This window comes from Plodia interpunctella, chromosome 19 (genome assembly GCF_027563975.2).
Source record: "Plodia interpunctella isolate USDA-ARS_2022_Savannah chromosome 19, ilPloInte3.2, whole genome shotgun sequence".
Classification (NCBI taxonomy): Eukaryota; Metazoa; Arthropoda; class Insecta; order Lepidoptera; family Pyralidae; genus Plodia; species Plodia interpunctella.
Genome location: NC_071312.1, coordinates 168,983 through 186,181, shown reverse-complemented (window position 1 = coordinate 186,181; position 17,199 = coordinate 168,983). Strand labels below are relative to the sequence as shown.

The 17,199-nt window shown below is 43.4% G+C and overlaps 2 protein-coding genes across 2 annotated transcripts in view; both read right to left on the bottom strand.

The window, feature by feature from the left end:
* The window catches only part of LOC128678469 (dystrophin, isoforms A/C/F/G/H-like), a 455,052-nt gene that overhangs the window by 405,109 nt on the left and 32,744 nt on the right, over positions 1-17,199 (bottom strand). Inside the window, exons 46-59 of the mRNA XM_053760046.2 lie at positions 17,038-17,166; positions 16,788-16,970; positions 13,609-13,983; positions 13,220-13,438; positions 10,988-11,989; positions 10,066-10,311; positions 9,642-9,857; positions 9,269-9,397; positions 8,735-8,887; positions 7,951-8,082; positions 7,506-7,640; positions 7,021-7,308; positions 5,901-6,097; positions 5,418-5,538 (exon numbers count right to left, since the gene is read on the bottom strand). Of these exons, the coding sequence (XP_053616021.1) occupies positions 5,418-5,538; positions 5,901-6,097; positions 7,021-7,308; positions 7,506-7,640; positions 7,951-8,082; positions 8,735-8,887; positions 9,269-9,397; positions 9,642-9,857; positions 10,066-10,311; positions 10,988-11,989; positions 13,220-13,438; positions 13,609-13,983; positions 16,788-16,970; positions 17,038-17,166 (3,525 nt within the window). The remainder of the gene's footprint in view (positions 1-5,417; positions 5,539-5,900; positions 6,098-7,020; positions 7,309-7,505; positions 7,641-7,950; positions 8,083-8,734; positions 8,888-9,268; positions 9,398-9,641; positions 9,858-10,065; positions 10,312-10,987; positions 11,990-13,219; positions 13,439-13,608; positions 13,984-16,787; positions 16,971-17,037; positions 17,167-17,199) is intronic.
* Positions 1,212-5,082, bottom strand: LOC135309907 (uncharacterized). The gene has a single exon (XM_064436582.1). The coding sequence runs from the start codon at positions 4,788-4,790 to the stop codon at positions 1,212-1,214; it is 3,579 nt and encodes a 1,192-aa protein (XP_064292652.1). The 5' UTR covers positions 4,791-5,082.

The window sequence follows — 17,199 nt, the reverse complement described above, 5'->3', positions numbered from 1 at the left end:
TACTTTCCTGAGAAGGTAGGTATTTTAATTTTAGGCAACTTAAGCTTGACCGTACACTCACTATTGGTTTGGTTGTTAGTGCTCACTGGATTGGCTAATGAATCAATATTTTTATTAAATCTAAACAGCAACTCTTTTAAATCCGTTTTATACAATATATACAAATCCTCAACCTCTTCATACATACTTTGATTATAATAATCCGAACTGTGTAGTATTGCCTCACTTACTGTGGTTATCAATTTAGTATGTGTGCTGTTGAATAATTCCCACTGCTTTTCTAACTGTTCTAACATAATTTCTATGTAAGACACGGTAATACGTTCCTTAGGTCTCTTATTATAACTAGTCTGACCTCTGCAGATTTTCTGCTTAATATCAACTTGAAGAGCCAGTAAGGAATCCATGCTTATTAAGAAATATGTACAAATTAAACCAAATAACTAAATGAATTCGCAATAACAGTACCTAGTTACACAATATATACACAACGCACTATAAAACTAAATTAATAAATGTACAGTAAATAACAAAATATATAAGTAAACATAAGTGAAACCTCATTTAAAATCTACGAAAGTCCGACGTGTCCACACAAATCCGATATGAGCTGCTCTATTCAAATCTGACACTACACAAACAACTCTTCATCACCACTTGGGACTTCCGAAATGTAGATAAACAAATGTACTTACAATTTCTCACTTGCATCTATGTATATCACTCACTAATGCAGGCCAAGGTTACTGCAATCTCAGCCACTTCCAATCGCTAATCCAAACAGTTAAGACGTATGTAAATCCGAGATGTTTGTTGTTCCTCCGGGAATCGAACTCCCGGCCGCCGTATATACCTCACACTGTATCGCTCAATCCTCTTCTTGACCAATCTTTCCTTTGCTATCCATCAATATAAGCGGTCCGAAGCACGACAACATCAATTTGTTGTCCCAATATCAAGCGTACAATAGTGTACCACTACACTTTTAAACCAACCGTAGCTAGCATAAATATCCGACTCGCGAGGACCAAATGTTTAAATAGTTGCTCTATAATAAATTAAAACTAGCGTGTAGTGGTAATGAAAATAATTATATTGAACTTCCAAAATGACAAATCTTAATTTTACATATTAAAGACCATCGGCGGCAATCTTATCTGTCAATATGAGAAAATATTTAAACCTAGAATACATTTTGATTTAGTCTTTTATTAGTGGCCAGTGTACTGAATATAAAACCTAGACAGTTCAGATACCAAAATTCCTCTCGACGCGATATCTGCAGGGTTTTGTTGTGACTTTATATGATGCCATTTGTTTCCGATATTGTCAAGTATGGTGATTATCCTGTTGCGAACGAAGGTCTGCCATCTATTCGGGTCTCCCTGTAGCCATGACAGTACAATTGTGGAATCAGTCCAACAAAATATCTGGTTGGTTGGTATACCCATTGCTTCGCTTATTTGCCTTAAGAGTTTTGACAGGAGAACAGCACCACACAATTCCAATCTCGGGAGAGACAAAGCCTTGATAGGTGCCACCTTTGTTCTGGCTGCAATTATATTAGTTTTATATTCACCATTCTCATCTTGAACTCTCAGGTAAGCTACGGCTCCATATGCCTTTTCGGAAGCATCGCAATAACCATGTATGGTAAGTTCATTTTCATTCTTATCAGTGACTCCTATCCATCTTTTTATTTTTATCAAATTAACGTCCTTGAGACTTTCTCGTATTTTTAACCATTCTTCTTTAGTTGCAGGATCTATCTCTTCATCCCAGCCCATTTTCTGCAACCACAGTTTTTGGATTATTAGTTTTGCAGGTACTAGTGCAGCAGCAAGCCAGCCAAGGGGGTCGTATAATCGTTGAACTTCAGAAAGTATATTTCTCTTCGTGACTACTTCAGGTAAATCAGGTAAGTTTAAATGATATTCTAATTCATCCTTTCCCATATTCCAGGATAAACCCAATGTCTTTATCAAGCCATCAAGCTTTATATTCATTGTAACATGTGAGCTGAGTTCATCTGGATTAAATTGTTTAAGAAACTCGGAGCTATTCGATGCCCATTTTTGTAAAACAAAACCTCCCTTTCTCAAAATACTGCTCACAGTCTTGGCTATCTCAACTGATTCTTCAACTGTATCTTTAGAGCACATGAGATCGTCCATAAAAAAGTCCTTTTTTATTGTTTCAGCAGCAGCCTCATGATCTGTCCCTTCGTCATTAGCCAACTGATGAAGGGTTCGGACAGCAAGATAGGGGGCACTTGCTGTGCCAAATGTGACTCGGAGGAGACGATATTCTTTGATTGGATCATTGCTACTATTACGCCAAAGAATTCTTTGGTAATCTGCATCTTCCCTTGCAACCAGAACTTGAAGATACATTTTTTGAATGTCTGCAGTGAATGCTATCTTCTTCATGCGCCATCTTAGAACCAAAGATCGAACGTCATCTTGTAGTTGAGGCCCCACTAGTAACTCATCGTTAAGGGATATATTATTGGTGCCCTTGTGCGAGGCATCAAATACTGGTCTTATCTTGGTACTCTCACTGGATTCTTTAAACACCGCATGATGTGGTAAGTATACAGCTGGTATGTCAATATCAGATTCTTTAACTTCTTCCATATATTTCAGTGTATTATATTCATTTATTGCCTTGGTGTACTCTTCTCTGAAGTGTTCATTCCCTTTAAATCTTCTTTCTAGTTGCAATAATCTCTTCATAGCTCCTACCTTCGTGTTTCCTTCCGGAGATTGTGGATTATCTACCTTGAATGGAAGTTTAACTATGTAACGCCCAGTTTTATCTCTTGTATGTGTGTTATTGTATATTCTCTCGCATTCTTCTTCTTCTTTGGTAAGTATGCTCTTGGTGTCTGTGTCGACTTCCCATAGTATCTTCAACATGTCGTCTAGATTGCACTGGTGATGCATCACAATCATTTCTGTCTCTGAAGAGTGTGCTTGTACTTTTCCAAACAGGATCCAACCCAAACTTGTATTATGGGCACATGGAGAGCCAGGTGGACCTTTCAGAATCTCCGATTTCATGATTTGGGCACAAACTTCTACGCCTAGCACCATGTCTACTCGCCCTGGTGAGTGAAAACTAGGATCGGCCAGGGTGAGCCCTCGTAAGTGTGGCCAGGTGTGTGTGTTGATTGTAATTGTATTGGATGGTAGCTGCGATGTTAACCTTGTAGGCATGACATAAGTGTCCACGGTGAGGGTAAATTCCTTGTCGTATCTAGACTGTATACGAATTCGTACCATCTGCTCAACTGTAGTCTTCGTATTGCCAACACCAGTGATGGTTCCTTTTATGGGAATTCTCTTTAGTTTCAGGAGTTGCGCAGCTCGTTCAGTAATGAAGTTGCCTTGTGAGCCATTATCAACTAAGGCGCGCAATATTGTAATATGTCCTCTATCATCGTTAACTATGACCGTTGCTGTGGCGAGCAAGGCCGTGGATTTCTCTGATACGAAATGCGTTGATATTGCGACCTCGGGTTCAATCTCTGTTGCATGACTTAGCTCCTCCTCTACATGACTGTGATGGGCACTGTCTGACTGACCGTCTCTGCTCGGTTGATGTAACAATGTGTGATGGCGACGGTTGCACTTCCTGCAGGACATTCTATTGCGGCATTTTCTTACTGCATGTCCTGGAGTCAGACAGTTAAAACAGAGCTTGTTACTTTGTACGTATTGACTTCTTTCAGGTAGTTGCATCTGCACAAACTTAACGCAACGGCATAAAGCATGATTTTCCGAACACATGATGCATGATTTCTCTGATGTAGATGTAGGTGACTCTGTAGACACATGGAATGCTCGTTCTCTCGTATTCTTAGCAGTAGACGGTGCGACTAGCTCCAACGTCCGAAATTTGGACTCCAAAAATTTATTCAAATCACTCCACTTCGATAGCTCTTCTCTATTTTCGGTAAGTGCAAATTCTTCCCACTCCTTGTGTGACTCTGGGTCCAGTTTCTGTACAACCAGAAAGACGATTAAAGGATCCCAAGAGCCGGTAGTAATATCAAGATTTTGCAGACTATTTAAAATTTCGTTCGTAGTGTCTAATAGGCTCTTGAGTTGTGAAGCAGTTTGTGTAGAACATTTCTTTTGCATAAAAAATCGCTTCAGTAATGAATTCACTATTAAACGTTTGTTGCCATACCGTCGTTGTAATGCTTCCCATGCCAGTGCATAATTTGTATCCGTGATTTGTATGTGCCTAAGTAATGCAGCTGCTTCGCTCGTGATGCTGGTCTTCAAGTAATGAAGTTTTTGAACGTTGGTGAGTGACGAATTATTGTGCACGAGTGATATGTACAAGTCTTTATAGGTGGGCCATTCTTCATAATTGCCGGAGAAAACAGGTAACTCAATGCGTGGTAATTTTACTTGTGTTTGCTTTTCCGTAGATACAGATACGACGGGGTTTGACATTCGATCTGACGTCACTACTATTTCGAACTGAGATAGCATGTCCTTAAGATCGGCGAGCATGTCGTGGTATAAATCTTCAACCGTATAGTAATCTTCATTTATAAAATACGTAAGTGCGCCACGTTGCTCGCGAGGTATTATCTTCACCAATTCTATATGAGACCTTTTGAATGTACTCCAATATTCTTCGATACTCTGTATACGTGTTTGTATATAACCCTTGGTAAGTCTTTGTTTGGGGCATTTCTTCAAATTAACCTTAGCTTTCTTGAGTAAATCCGTCATTTCTTGTAGTACACTGCATATGTCTTCCTTATTAGTCATAGTTCGTCACTTTGTATTTTTAAATCCAGTCAATACGTATTACAAATGTCTTTAAAACCACAAACTTCAAAACGATTTTCTAAGTGATATTCTCGTAATAAGTTGAATTCACTTAAAAGATGCACCAATCCATAGATATCAATAGCCGAAGTACTTGCGTCCATTGTTCTCACGGCAAGGGTCAGCCGGTTGCTACCTGCTCGGATCCGGCTCGAAGGACCATATGATTAGGTGATAAGGTTCAAACTAGATTGAGTGGTTTTGGAAAGCAGTAACAAGCGTCTGTTCTCAATGAATTTTATTTGCAACTGCTTTATGTTGTCTATGCTAGTACATTTTAAATACGAGGCTTATGAGCCGAACACTATGATTGTCAGCGTTTTACGTAATTTTAAGTGTATTGTGACCTGATATTACGCACCTTCATAAACGCCATAATAAGAACAAAACAGGCCCATCTCATTAACGTTTTAATTATAGTTTAATTTAAAAATACTGTACAGTCGTTTGTAGGATTCCCACTCGACTGGTTGTGCAGAACGACTTTCAATACTTGCTTGCTCAACTCTAAATGAGTGACATTTTTTAGTCTGAATCTGATGACAGAAATATGTTTCAGCGACTGACCTTGACGAGACTGAGGCGGATGGCGAGGCTGGTGCGGTCGGAGGGGTTGGCGCTGGTGGTGTCCAGCAGCTCCGCCACCTGCAGCAGCACGCCGCCCGCGCCGCTGTCCACTGCCGCTACTCTGCATGTGCAATATATGTTTGGTACATTACAGTACATACACATAGAGTAAATCAGTAATGGGAAAGTAAGTGCAAACTTGGACAACACGACAGTTGTCGAGTCACAATGGAAATTTATATACAAATCTGATTAGGGCGGTCATATCAAGTGGCCAATCATTCTCTGTCTCATTAAGTGATTATGAATAAAGTAACTGACGACAAGGAGCTGACAACGGTCGCACACTGTATCAACACAACCAGTCAGTTTACACTTCGGAACATGAGGACACGCCTCACAAAGTGTTCACACACAGTACAGTCTGTCTGTCTAAACCGGCCAAATAGATACTGAGCGTAAATCTATATGTGCCTTATGTACCTGTCCCTGAGCTGTGCTATGGCGAGGTCGGCGGCGCGCCAGCGCGCCAGCAGCAGGTCGAGCTGCTCCTGCACGTCGGCGGCCAGCGGCGCCGCGCACGCCGCCACCACCGCGCGCCCCGCCGCCCGCGCCTCGCACAGCTGCTGTCCGCGCGCGCTCATCTCGCTCTCCAGCTCACACAGCTTCTGCTTCAGCTCCTGCGTCCCGACACAACTACTATACAGTCGCTCGGTGACCACGGCTCGTTGTAACATGGCCCGAAAGTTCCGATGTATAAAAATCTTACGTGTGTGTGTTTAATACCTGTTTATGTACTTACGTACGTACAGTCGGCAACAATACAATCATCTTTCCTATAGTATAGGGTGTTGTTGGATAGATTTCTAAAATACTAGAAGATCGTAAACCGTAAATTTAAAGGTGCCAATTTTCGTTAGAGTCAAGTGTCACCAACGAAACGGTTGTTGTTAGGAATTCAAACGTTACGCGTTCAAACGTTATTAATACTCGGTCGCATATATAATGTAATTAGAAGGAAAACTATCATACATAAGATGGCTATACAGCCATCGAGTTTACGAGTAATAGTCGATCAACTGTATTCTACTATAAAACTTCGGACAACTGGTGGCATAGTACGAAACAGTAAATCTGAGTCGCACTTGTTTGGTTGTTGTAATAAACTACAGAACTCTACAGTGTGCGTGGCCTGACATGCACTTGCTCGAATATTCTACAGACGACTGACAGACACCTTCACTCGGGGCAATTGTGGGGAGTCTGAGAGATGTGAAGATAATAACATAAATGTACAGTACATTTAACAACGTAACAAGCTTTTTACAAAAATGTTTTTTTTTTCACAAGCTTTTATTATCGTCAGAGAGATGTTAAATACACGTGAAAAAAAGGAGTAAACCGTTGCGAAGGTTTGCGAAGTTCGGTCGAGGCAACCGATCCCGGTTGCATCTGGTCAATACATTGTCATGGGAACTGAAGCGATGTGGGAAATTTCAGATTCGTAGGACAAACAGAAATAGTTGAAACGTAACTTGCAAGATTTGATTACAGACAAAGATCGGGACAAAAGAAACTAGATGAAAAATGTAAGACAAAGTACCTCTCCTGCCAGGTCGGTGCGGGCCGTCGTGGCCAGCGCGGAGTCCAGCCAGTCGCCGCAGCTGTCGAGCGCGGCGTACAGTGCAGCCCACTGTACCCGCGCCGCGGCCCAGCGCTCGTGCCGCCCGCTGTACGCCGCCCGCAGCTGCTGCAGCTCCGAGCGCAGCTTCTCCAGCACGCGGCTGCCGCGCTCCAGCTGCTCCGGGCTGCTCTTCTTGCTCAGGCGAGAGTACTCTTTGTCTAGTTCCGATACTGTTTCTTGAATTTCTGTCATCGACGACTTTATTTTCTGTATATGGGAGATGTTTTAACTTTTACCACCCTTGAAAATAAAATCTTCTGATGTGATCAGCTTTAAAACCTTATTACTAGCAATATAAAATTTCTTTCGCAATATAAAAGTGTGATAGCCGACATCATTTTTGAAATTTTAATAATCACAAAATATAATCGTATGTGGAAGCAACGATGGTCTCAATTTGCAACCTGCAAGGCGTCCTCCTGCAGCGGGAAGTCGTCGAACAGCGCGCCCGCGAGCGGCGGCGCGGCGAGCGCGGCCGCCAGCGCCGACACGCGCTCGCGGCTCTGGTTGCTGCGCGTCACCAGCTCGCCGCCCGGCTCCTGCGCACACACCAATCATCTTCAACTATACTACACAGTAACGGCTGCAAAACTATATACATACTTTGGGACTAGAACAGTAAGGTCGTACGCCCAAGTAATATATCAATCTGTGGACCAACATCATCCTCTCCACTTAGTAAAACTATAAAACTCCTTATGTAAATTAACACTTATAAAACTCCTTTTGTTCTTGTGGGGACGGGGCTCAGTCGATTCGAGTGTCAAAATATGCCGTTTTGGAGATCATGCGTGTTTTTAACGTGGGAAGATTTTCGGATCGGTCGCTTAAACTACGTGCGATACTCACGACGGGAGCGCGTGACGACGCGAGGCGCTGCGCGGCGACGAGCGCCAGCGCAGCGCCGCGCTCGGGGAACGCCACGCGCTGCGCCTTCAGCGAGCGACACAGCTGCTGCGCGCGCGCCGTCGCCCGCGACACCTGCACACCGCAACACTATTGCATATACACTCTGGCTTTAAACACTACAAAATAAATGAGCACAAATTCTGACCTTGGGGGACGTTACCTAGTGAGGTTTGCTATGCTAAAAGCATAGTCCAGAGTTCAGAAATTACACTGATATAAATTTATTGCACTTTTAGATAAAAACGTAATAATAAAAATGAATGGAGAATAGAAGAATAGAGCATATGACGATCGAGTGCAAACTGACTCACGTTTGATGTATTTGCATCGAACCACCTGATTGTAATTATGTATTCTGACAAATAAATGATTTGATTTGATTTGAACATGATACTCGTAACAGATAAAAGCAAAAAACTGATTGGTGTTGCAATAACAACTTACTTCACTGATCGGTTTCTTTTACATAAATGTTTTAAAAACAAACGTCCTAATGCATTTCTAGTTAAAACGAACAGATAAACTTTGGCTACACGCAATGTGTTGTGACTGAATCCAATACGGTTTCGTTAGAGTTTAAGAAACGCTGGATGTCGTCGAGCCACCACGTTCTCAGCCTAACGCCTCTCTGATCAACTGTCTTTTTAATTTTAAAGACAAAAAAATAGCATTGAAAACTTTGAATATGAGAATATGAAACGTCCCAGACTCGTGTGTCCCTCACCTCGTCCGGCTGAATGTCGCCGGCGCTGGGCCAGCGCTGCATGTCCTGCACCAGCGCGGTGAGTTCATTGACCTCGTCCTCCGCCTGCAGCGCGGCGTTGCGCTTGCTTTCGATCTCCGACATCACGGTCGACCACTTGTTGCGCAACTTGTCCTAAACAATATTATGATCACTTTTTTTATTTCACTTTTATTGTACAAAACTACTTGTGTTTTGTAAAAGCGTAGTGTTTCATGACATTTTAAATAGGTACATGTACAATCTTGAATTTTCGTGTCAGGACAGTGACGCGACAGGTCAGTGGCAGGACATATTGTTCATGTTCACAAACATGCCAACCTTTTTTTTCTTGATTTGATACTTTATTTATTTATTTATTTATTTCATAATCTTACATTTGATTTAAACCACTTGACCCAATCCTGATAACTTTCAGTATTTTTGGTATTATTTCAACAATAAATACATTAAATACTCTCGAGAAAGTCCTCAACCTTTAAGTGAATAATACACCATAAACACTATAGTATAAACCTGCAAATGTGTCTGTATGTATTCGGCGAGGCGCGGGTCGGCGCGGTGCTTCTCGTACACGAGCGAGTCTCCGCGCGATATCAGCGTCGCCGCGTCCGGCGCCAGCGCTCCCAGCTGGTTCTTCAGGATCTAACGTACAGTAAGTTTCGTGGGGTTAGCATACAATAATAAAGCTTCACCTTTATTTATGTTAACAATTTTAGTTTACAAGTTTGTATAAGTCTATTGTCGTCAGATGGCAAGAGCAGACGTCTTTAGAAAAAATATATACCGTTATCTATCACATTTGAAAAGTAAGAATCTTAACGGTCTCATGTTTAACAAAATAATAACATACTTACATGTTATGACGACGATATATTACAACGCTTACCTCCAATCTTTTGGCGGGGTCCCTCTCGGCGTCGACGCCCCTGACAGTGAGCAGCATGACGTCCATCCTGCGCAGCAGCTGCAGCGCCTCGCTCTCGAAGCCAGCCAGCGCCGCATCGCACGCTGCGCCGAACGCACTCTGCAGCTGCGACGGCGCCTCCGCCGCGGCGGCCGGCGGCGAGGGGCTCCGCCCCGTGGGGGTGCGGGGGGAGGACGGCTGTAACATTGACTTGTGTAATGTTGTAATAGTGTCACGTTTCACATCTCGCTTGCTCTTTCATTATCGGTGTGTGTAGCAAGTTGCTACAGTTTGTGGAAGTTCTGCACTTTTTAGCACAGCTGGACATAGGCATCTCCCATATATTTGACTGTTAGTAAATAGTCTACCTATGACCAGTTTTAAAAGCAAACAATTATAGTCCCACCTCATCGTCGGTCCGCTGGTACCGCTCCTGCGACTTGAGCCGCTCCCGGCTGAGCGGGATGTGAGAGCGGGCGGCGGCTGCGGCGGCTGCGGCGGGGGCTGGGGCGGGGGCGGGGGCGGGGGTCTGGGCCGGGGCGGCCTTGCTGGGCAGCTTGGGGGACATGCCCACCACGGTGGCCTTCTCCTTCAGCGGCGTCGAGCTCGACAGCGGCGCGGGGGAGAACTCGGACGCGTTGGACGTGCGCAACTGCGACACAATATAAAACCATTGCAAGAGCGACTGCCAGTTTTATATCGGGTAATAAAAATAAGGATAGATATTTTGAATTGCAAATTAGAAAGCTCTCTTCTTTCTCGCAGGAAGGTCGGATACCTCAACCGTATTTTGGCTAATTCTGAAATTGTGTTTATGTTTTGCGGAAAAAGTTCGATGACATAGCTACCAATAAAAGTTAAAATTAAAACATTTTTTTTTAAATCGAAATCAAAATGCTGTCCGTTAAACGTAAAATGTAGATTCTCTATTTTAAATTATCTGACACCAAACCAGCTGTAGCGTTCACTCTGTACGGTACGAAATTTAAAGAAAATATTTTGGTAGTTTTTTTGAATTAGTAGAAAACATACCACTATTGTTTTAGAAAGCATAACTAACATTCACATTTCTTTTTACACAAAAACATTTAAACTAACTACAATTAAATGCCAGGAGAGATGACATTGACGGTTATTTGCTTAATATTTATCACACTTGTTAAGACCACATTACATTATACCTTTCACACTACATTGTATCTATTATTCAATAGTATCACAAAGATTTCAAAGTGGTTTCAACCGTTCATAAAACTAAGTATTAGGTTCAAACAACTTTTGTAATTAGTAGAAGGAACAAACAGCACACTTAGTTCCACAATTAGTACCTGCGCAGAATCCTCCACCTCGGAATAGATCGCCTCGTCTTCTAAGGGTATCTCAGACATTGCGCTGTCACTAGCTTTGTCACTAAAGTCTTTTTGCAAAACACTTTCTTTATCCTCAGATAATTTTTCCGTGGCAGATGGTTCAGGTAAAGCTGCCTGTTCTTTCGGGACGTCATCTAGTATCAAATACTCATTCACTTCATCACAGAGAAGTTTATGTTGAGCATCTTTATGTTTCGCGGCAATCGAGTACTCCACTGTACTCTCTTCTTCTTCCATAGGAGTGGGGGGCGGCGTCTTCATAGACACGTCTCCGCTAGTTTGTATCAAATCAGGAATGTCGATTCTGACTATGGTTCGTCTTGGTCGTTCCGGTTCTTTATTCTTATGCTTCAATATACCCAGTGTTGGCGTCATGCGCTCCTCTAGCTTCTTCACCTCGACGACAAAGGTCTTAGGTTCCGATCCAAGATCAACGGAAGGTCGTCTCTCTGTTACTTCAGTCACCGTGTCGTCCACAACTTTGACAATCTCTGCGTTTTGTGGGACAAATTCCACTACCGACTCTGTACGTTCCACCGGCTCAGAAACTGATGATTTGACGATTTCATGAGTTTTGACGATCACGTGGCTCGACTCAGGTTTGTCAGCTTTGGCAGTGATATTGTTTTTGGATATTTGTGTAAACAGTTCGCTGTCTTTGAGCAAGTTGAACGTGCTACTATTTTTGAGTGAAGGTGTGGCGGGTGTGTCGGGAGTAGCGGGGGTGTCGGGAGTGTCAGGAGTGTCGGAAGTGGCGAGAGTCGGCCGTCGCTCCGCGGAGGAGCTGCGGCTGCCCGCTCTGACTTCCCTCCGAATGGGGACCGGGCTGTTGAGGGCGAGAGGTATTTTGGATTTCTTCATCTCTGGCTTGTCGTCGGGCGCGGGACTCTCAAGGCGCCGCTTGATAGTATCGGTGACGTTTTCATACTCGACGATGGCGCCTTCTTTATCCATCTTTTCCTGCAACCAACGAGTCATAGACAATACGTCTCCTCATATATACTGTCTCATGTAATATGTACAAAAGGTTAGTGTAAATAAACTCACTGTGATGAAATGATCCCCGAAGCGAAGCGTGTCGATGTTTAATGTCGTGAGAAGCGGTCCCACTCGTTACCAACACCAAACTGCACTTTATTTACATTTTGTATTTACACACGGCAATCTGCTGTTTAGTGGGTTATGACGTCACTCACACAGATACCTGTCAAGATGGCGGCCGGGAACTGTCGTTTGGCAGGACGATCAAAGCAATGACACAATATACAATGAGTTAATGCACGATACGATAAACTGAATCGATGAGTACTGTTCAAAGATGAGCACCATGAACATGTTCCCGTCTGCGGTACCCGTGTGTGATGAAACAAACCGCGCCATGAATCTAATTTTAAAGTGTTTACACCCAATGAACGGCATAAAAATTTGGTCTGATATATTCTTTTTATTTGGCACTTTTAAAAAGTATACATGTGATTTTTGTTAACTGACGCCAAATTAGTAATAATGACGTGCATTTTTGCACATAAAATGTAGTTGATACATCATGGTTCATATGTTATTCGCGCCGAGACACAATTTTGTAAAGTTATTTTGAATGCATTATGTACACACATTTTTTGAACAACAACCTTTGTAAATAGTTTTGTATTGCACATCTAAGTTCTACATAAAAAGCAATAAATACAGCGCACAAATAAAGTATTTGCAAAAATATAAATAATTAATGTGTCATATCCTTCATTCTTTTAACTTGAATAATTAAAATGAATTTTAAAAAGAATAGAAATAAAAATTACTACATTTAGTTATTCTACCTAATTTATTGAATTTTGAAATTTAATTGAAATTTAGTAAAACTAGTTAAATTGACGGTGACGTAACTAAATGCAGCAAGTATGACTTAGTAGTTAACATCTACGAGCTGATATCTTGCGACATACGTAAATATGTATTATTCTAGTTTCAGTCAGGAATGCTGTCATAAAATTATTTTCTCTCTCTTATAAGAAGCATATACAATGAAGCAATCCCCAGGTAGACAGTTCGTCAAGTAGGCGGCCAGTAGCAAAATCAGTCTGGTCTTCAAAAGATTAGTTTTTAATGGCTTATAGCCGGCTTTCCGGACCGTTAAGTTACTTTTCAAAAAGTTTGCTTGTGTGAACGTTAACTACACGAGAGAGTACTCACGGCTAACATCCTCATGATGTCGGTGTAGAGCGCGGACAAGGCGTGGTCGGCCCTCGCGGCCACTTCGGCCGCCCGCGCCCTGAGGCTGGCCTCCAGCTCCGCCAGCGGCTTACTGCGCGCGCTCGACTGCAGCTCGCGCTCGGCCTCGCGCAGCTGGCGGCGGAGGGAGTCTTGCGAGCGGCGCTTCAGCTTGTCCCAACGGACGTTGAGCTCCTCCACCTGGTGGAGGCCAATGTACATCGTGAGCCAATGTACGATCGAATTGCATGGCTTCGAAAAAAGAATGATATGATATATCGTGGTAATACGTGAGACAGCATCGGGTCCGTTGAGATCTAAATTGAACTTTGTGAGTCGAGTGATTGACATTGAATTCAGAAATGTCTCACCTGCCGCTTCAGAGCGCCGTGCTGCGAGCCGCTGAAGGAGGCGAGCCCCGCGTTGAGCTTGTGTCGGACGCCCTCCATGCGCGACATCTCCAGCTCCAGCGCTTGCGGCCCGATGTCCGCCGGCAGCGCGTCCAGCCAGCCCGCCAGCGCCTGCACGTCGCCCTGCAGCTCGCGCGCGGACAGCAGCGCGCCCTCCAGCCGCGCCTTGGCCTCGGTCACCTGCGCGCCCAGCCGGTTGTACAGCTCCTTGAGCGCGTCGATCTTCTGCGAGAACTGCTGCGGCTCGGCCACCCCGCGCTCCTCCACCAGCCGCCGCCCCGACTTGATCACCGTCTCCACCTCCGACTTGATCTCGCTCAGCGTACGGTAGAATTTCTACAACACACGATATCATCGATCGATTTTCACCATGTAGTTCGATACGACCATCGTTGGATCGCATTTTGTTTTACATCACTTCGTTGACGTAAATATTACTAAATATAAGCAATCGGAACGTCGATTTATTTTTAAAAGATTTCCATTGAAAATTGATCACTCACTAGCCATTTGCAAAAAGCGACAGTGATGACGAAGACCAGGTACATGGAGTCCCAATTCATGGCCGTTCCGTTCGAGACACAGCACACGGACTCACGGCCGTCATCGCTTCCGACGCGACTCGCACAAAACTAGAGCGCGGGAAACGCGCCACGGAACATGAATATACAGAGAAAACGATTTATAGCGACATACGCATGACACGATCTTTGAAACATAAAGTACACATATAAAAATGTAATAAACGTAACTATTACTACGCCGTTACGAGAACTATAATAGCAATCTATTTTATTATTATCATAAAGAGGTAAATGTTTGTGACTTTACGAGTTTGTATGTTTGAGGCGGGTAATCTCCGAAACTACTGACCCGATTTTAAAAATTCTTTCACCATTAGATACGTACATTATCCAAGATTGCTATAGCTCAAAATTTCCACGGGAGTGAAGCCCCTGGCAACATCTAGTCAGGTATAAAAGTATGTTTTGTTTTTTAAGGTACGCAAGAAAATCAGGGGGATAAAGATATTTCTGTATAAAATCTAATCTGTGTACCTTCAGTGGTTTCGGCATTGAGTTCTCATTAGCTCATCACGCGCTAGTGTAAATTAAATGCAATATTTGCATTCATTGGATATATTTTGCGTCCGCAAGAAATACAAACATATTGTTATTTTGCGATATTATGATTATAGCTTTGCAAGACAATATACAGCTTTGTCTACAGTATCCGACGTAGTTAACCATTGGTGTATGCGGAAAACCATATTGTTAAATATTATGAATACTTAATCTCTGCCCAAATGTTATACTTTCAGCTTTTGGGCAGAAATTCAGGTAAAAATCTCAAAGTTCGCCAATGTTTCATCATGATTATCAATCATATCATAGCGATCAATTATCGTCCAATCATATCGTTATATAGTCAACTGAAAGTGCCTCATCTAATCAATATAGCTCGATGTAAATCAGAATCCTTTCAAAGTAGCGGATAGCGCGTCACGCGACGGATCGAAATAGCGACGTCGCAGCTCGCGTGTTACAAATGAGTTCAATGGATGGATATCACTTACGTGTGATGATCCTCATACTGACCCAGGTACTTGTTCCTTGATTTTAATGCATTGTGAACTTTGCATCTTAAACGTATTGAAAATATATATTGTTTTATTGGTGACATGAAAAGCGAGCTCAGTGGTGCTTATCTAACCACTACCTATGAGACTGCCGTGGCATACAACCAATGGCGGACCTGCTGTCGGGTCCCAACTGCCACGTTCTGGAGTAAGGACAACGAGAGAGCGAGAGAAGAGAGAATGAGACCAGCGATTGCGATTTAGTATGTAACGGGTAAAGGTTACGGTAACCATGTGGACCGTTTTATTTGTATTTTTTAAATTTTTATTTGTATTTTTTAATTTTTTATTTGTATAGTTTTTGAGTAACAGATTACAGAACTAATCGTAACTAAAATTCGACCATAGGGTACCTTAACCCGTAGAACGTCACATTCAACTATTTAATCTGATTCGAAAATAAAACACTGCAATATTACTGCAAATACATAACGTTTGAAAGAGTGAAAACTGCGTTACTACGCGAAACATGAATGGCCGATACATGTATGTATGTTTAGTGAATACAATACGCCGTTCGCCGGAATCACGCGCCATTGACGCTTGCTCTCGATTCCGCGGAGCCTTGCCCTACGAAGTATTAAAAAAATAATTCTAAGATATATTTGAGTTCAATACTTTAAGATTAACTTATTTTATTGTCTTACGGCAACAGTGGTTGTATCGAATGTTCCAACTAGTATGTTATACTGTTACTAAAATTCTACCAGTATACCCAAGTAAACTACTTTTGTGCCTGGCTGTATATCTATCAAAATCACGCAATGGGTTTCACTACTATAGAGATTTTTCTTCCTGTCGGTTTCAAGTTGGCACTCTTCTTTGCGTGTCGATGGCAAATCAACGTCCTATTGGGTCTAATACCTAAATATATTCTTGCCAAAACCGAGCCACTTCGATGGCCTCATCGGAAGCTGCCATCAACTCAGCCCGAGTACAGGTGTTTGGGCACTCGGGACAGGCGAGATGAGCCATGGATTGTGGGGAGAAGCCACAATCACACATCTTTTGAGACTGGTCAAGCATACTCCACCTAGCCAGATTGTCTTTGCACACTTGAGTGCGCAGTCTGTTTAGGGACTTTCAAGTGAACCAGGGCTGATAAGTTCCTCTCGCAGGGCAACGAAATCGGGTACTTTGTGGCATCTCTCCCATGACTCGAGTCTTAAGGTATAAATGGATCATTACTAGGGCGTTTTGTTGTCATTACTATTTTCAAAATTTAATAAAGACAAGAATTAATTTTACTGTCCCACCTAATATAATTAATCTGTACTGGAGTATCAAAATTTTATGAATGATGAAAAAAATCGACACATCGTAATCACAGGGCGACCACAGCGGTCGACCGCTCTGGGAATCTCTCAAATAACAATACGTGATGATATTGAATATACATAGTATCGGTATTAGGTTGGTATTAAGCAAGCAGAAGGGCCAACGGACAAGTCACGGCTGCAAAAAGTGGATAACCGGAGTGCAGTGCTGTAACCTCACTCACCAGACAGTTCCTGAGCTGCGCCCGCACGGTGTCAGGGTCGGCGGCGGCCAGAGGCAGCGCCTCGTGCGCCCCACGCTGCACCGCCCGCAGCCGCGCGCTCACCGCCTCCAGCCGCGCCGGCAGCGACTGCTGCGCGGCCTCCTGCGGCGCCACCAGCCGCTGCTCGGCCGCAGCGAACTCGTCCTGCGTGAGACAGCAGACATGAGAGCCCCGCGGCAGGCAGCAGTGAGCGTACAGGACGAGCCCTCACCTGCACCAGCGCCAGCTTGTCGCGCAGGCGGTCGGCGGCGAGCGCGCGGCCGGCGGCGCGGTACTCCTCCACCTGCTGCTGCACCGCCGCGATCACCGCGCGCTGCGACCCGAACTCCGACCGCAACCGCTAGAACGTACTTCTTCCATCACTTGTGTGCCG

Coding starts and splice junctions, on each gene's coding strand:
- LOC135309907 (XM_064436582.1), bottom strand. CDS start 4,790: ATGACTAATAAGGAAGACATATGCAGTGTACTACAAGAAATGACGGAT.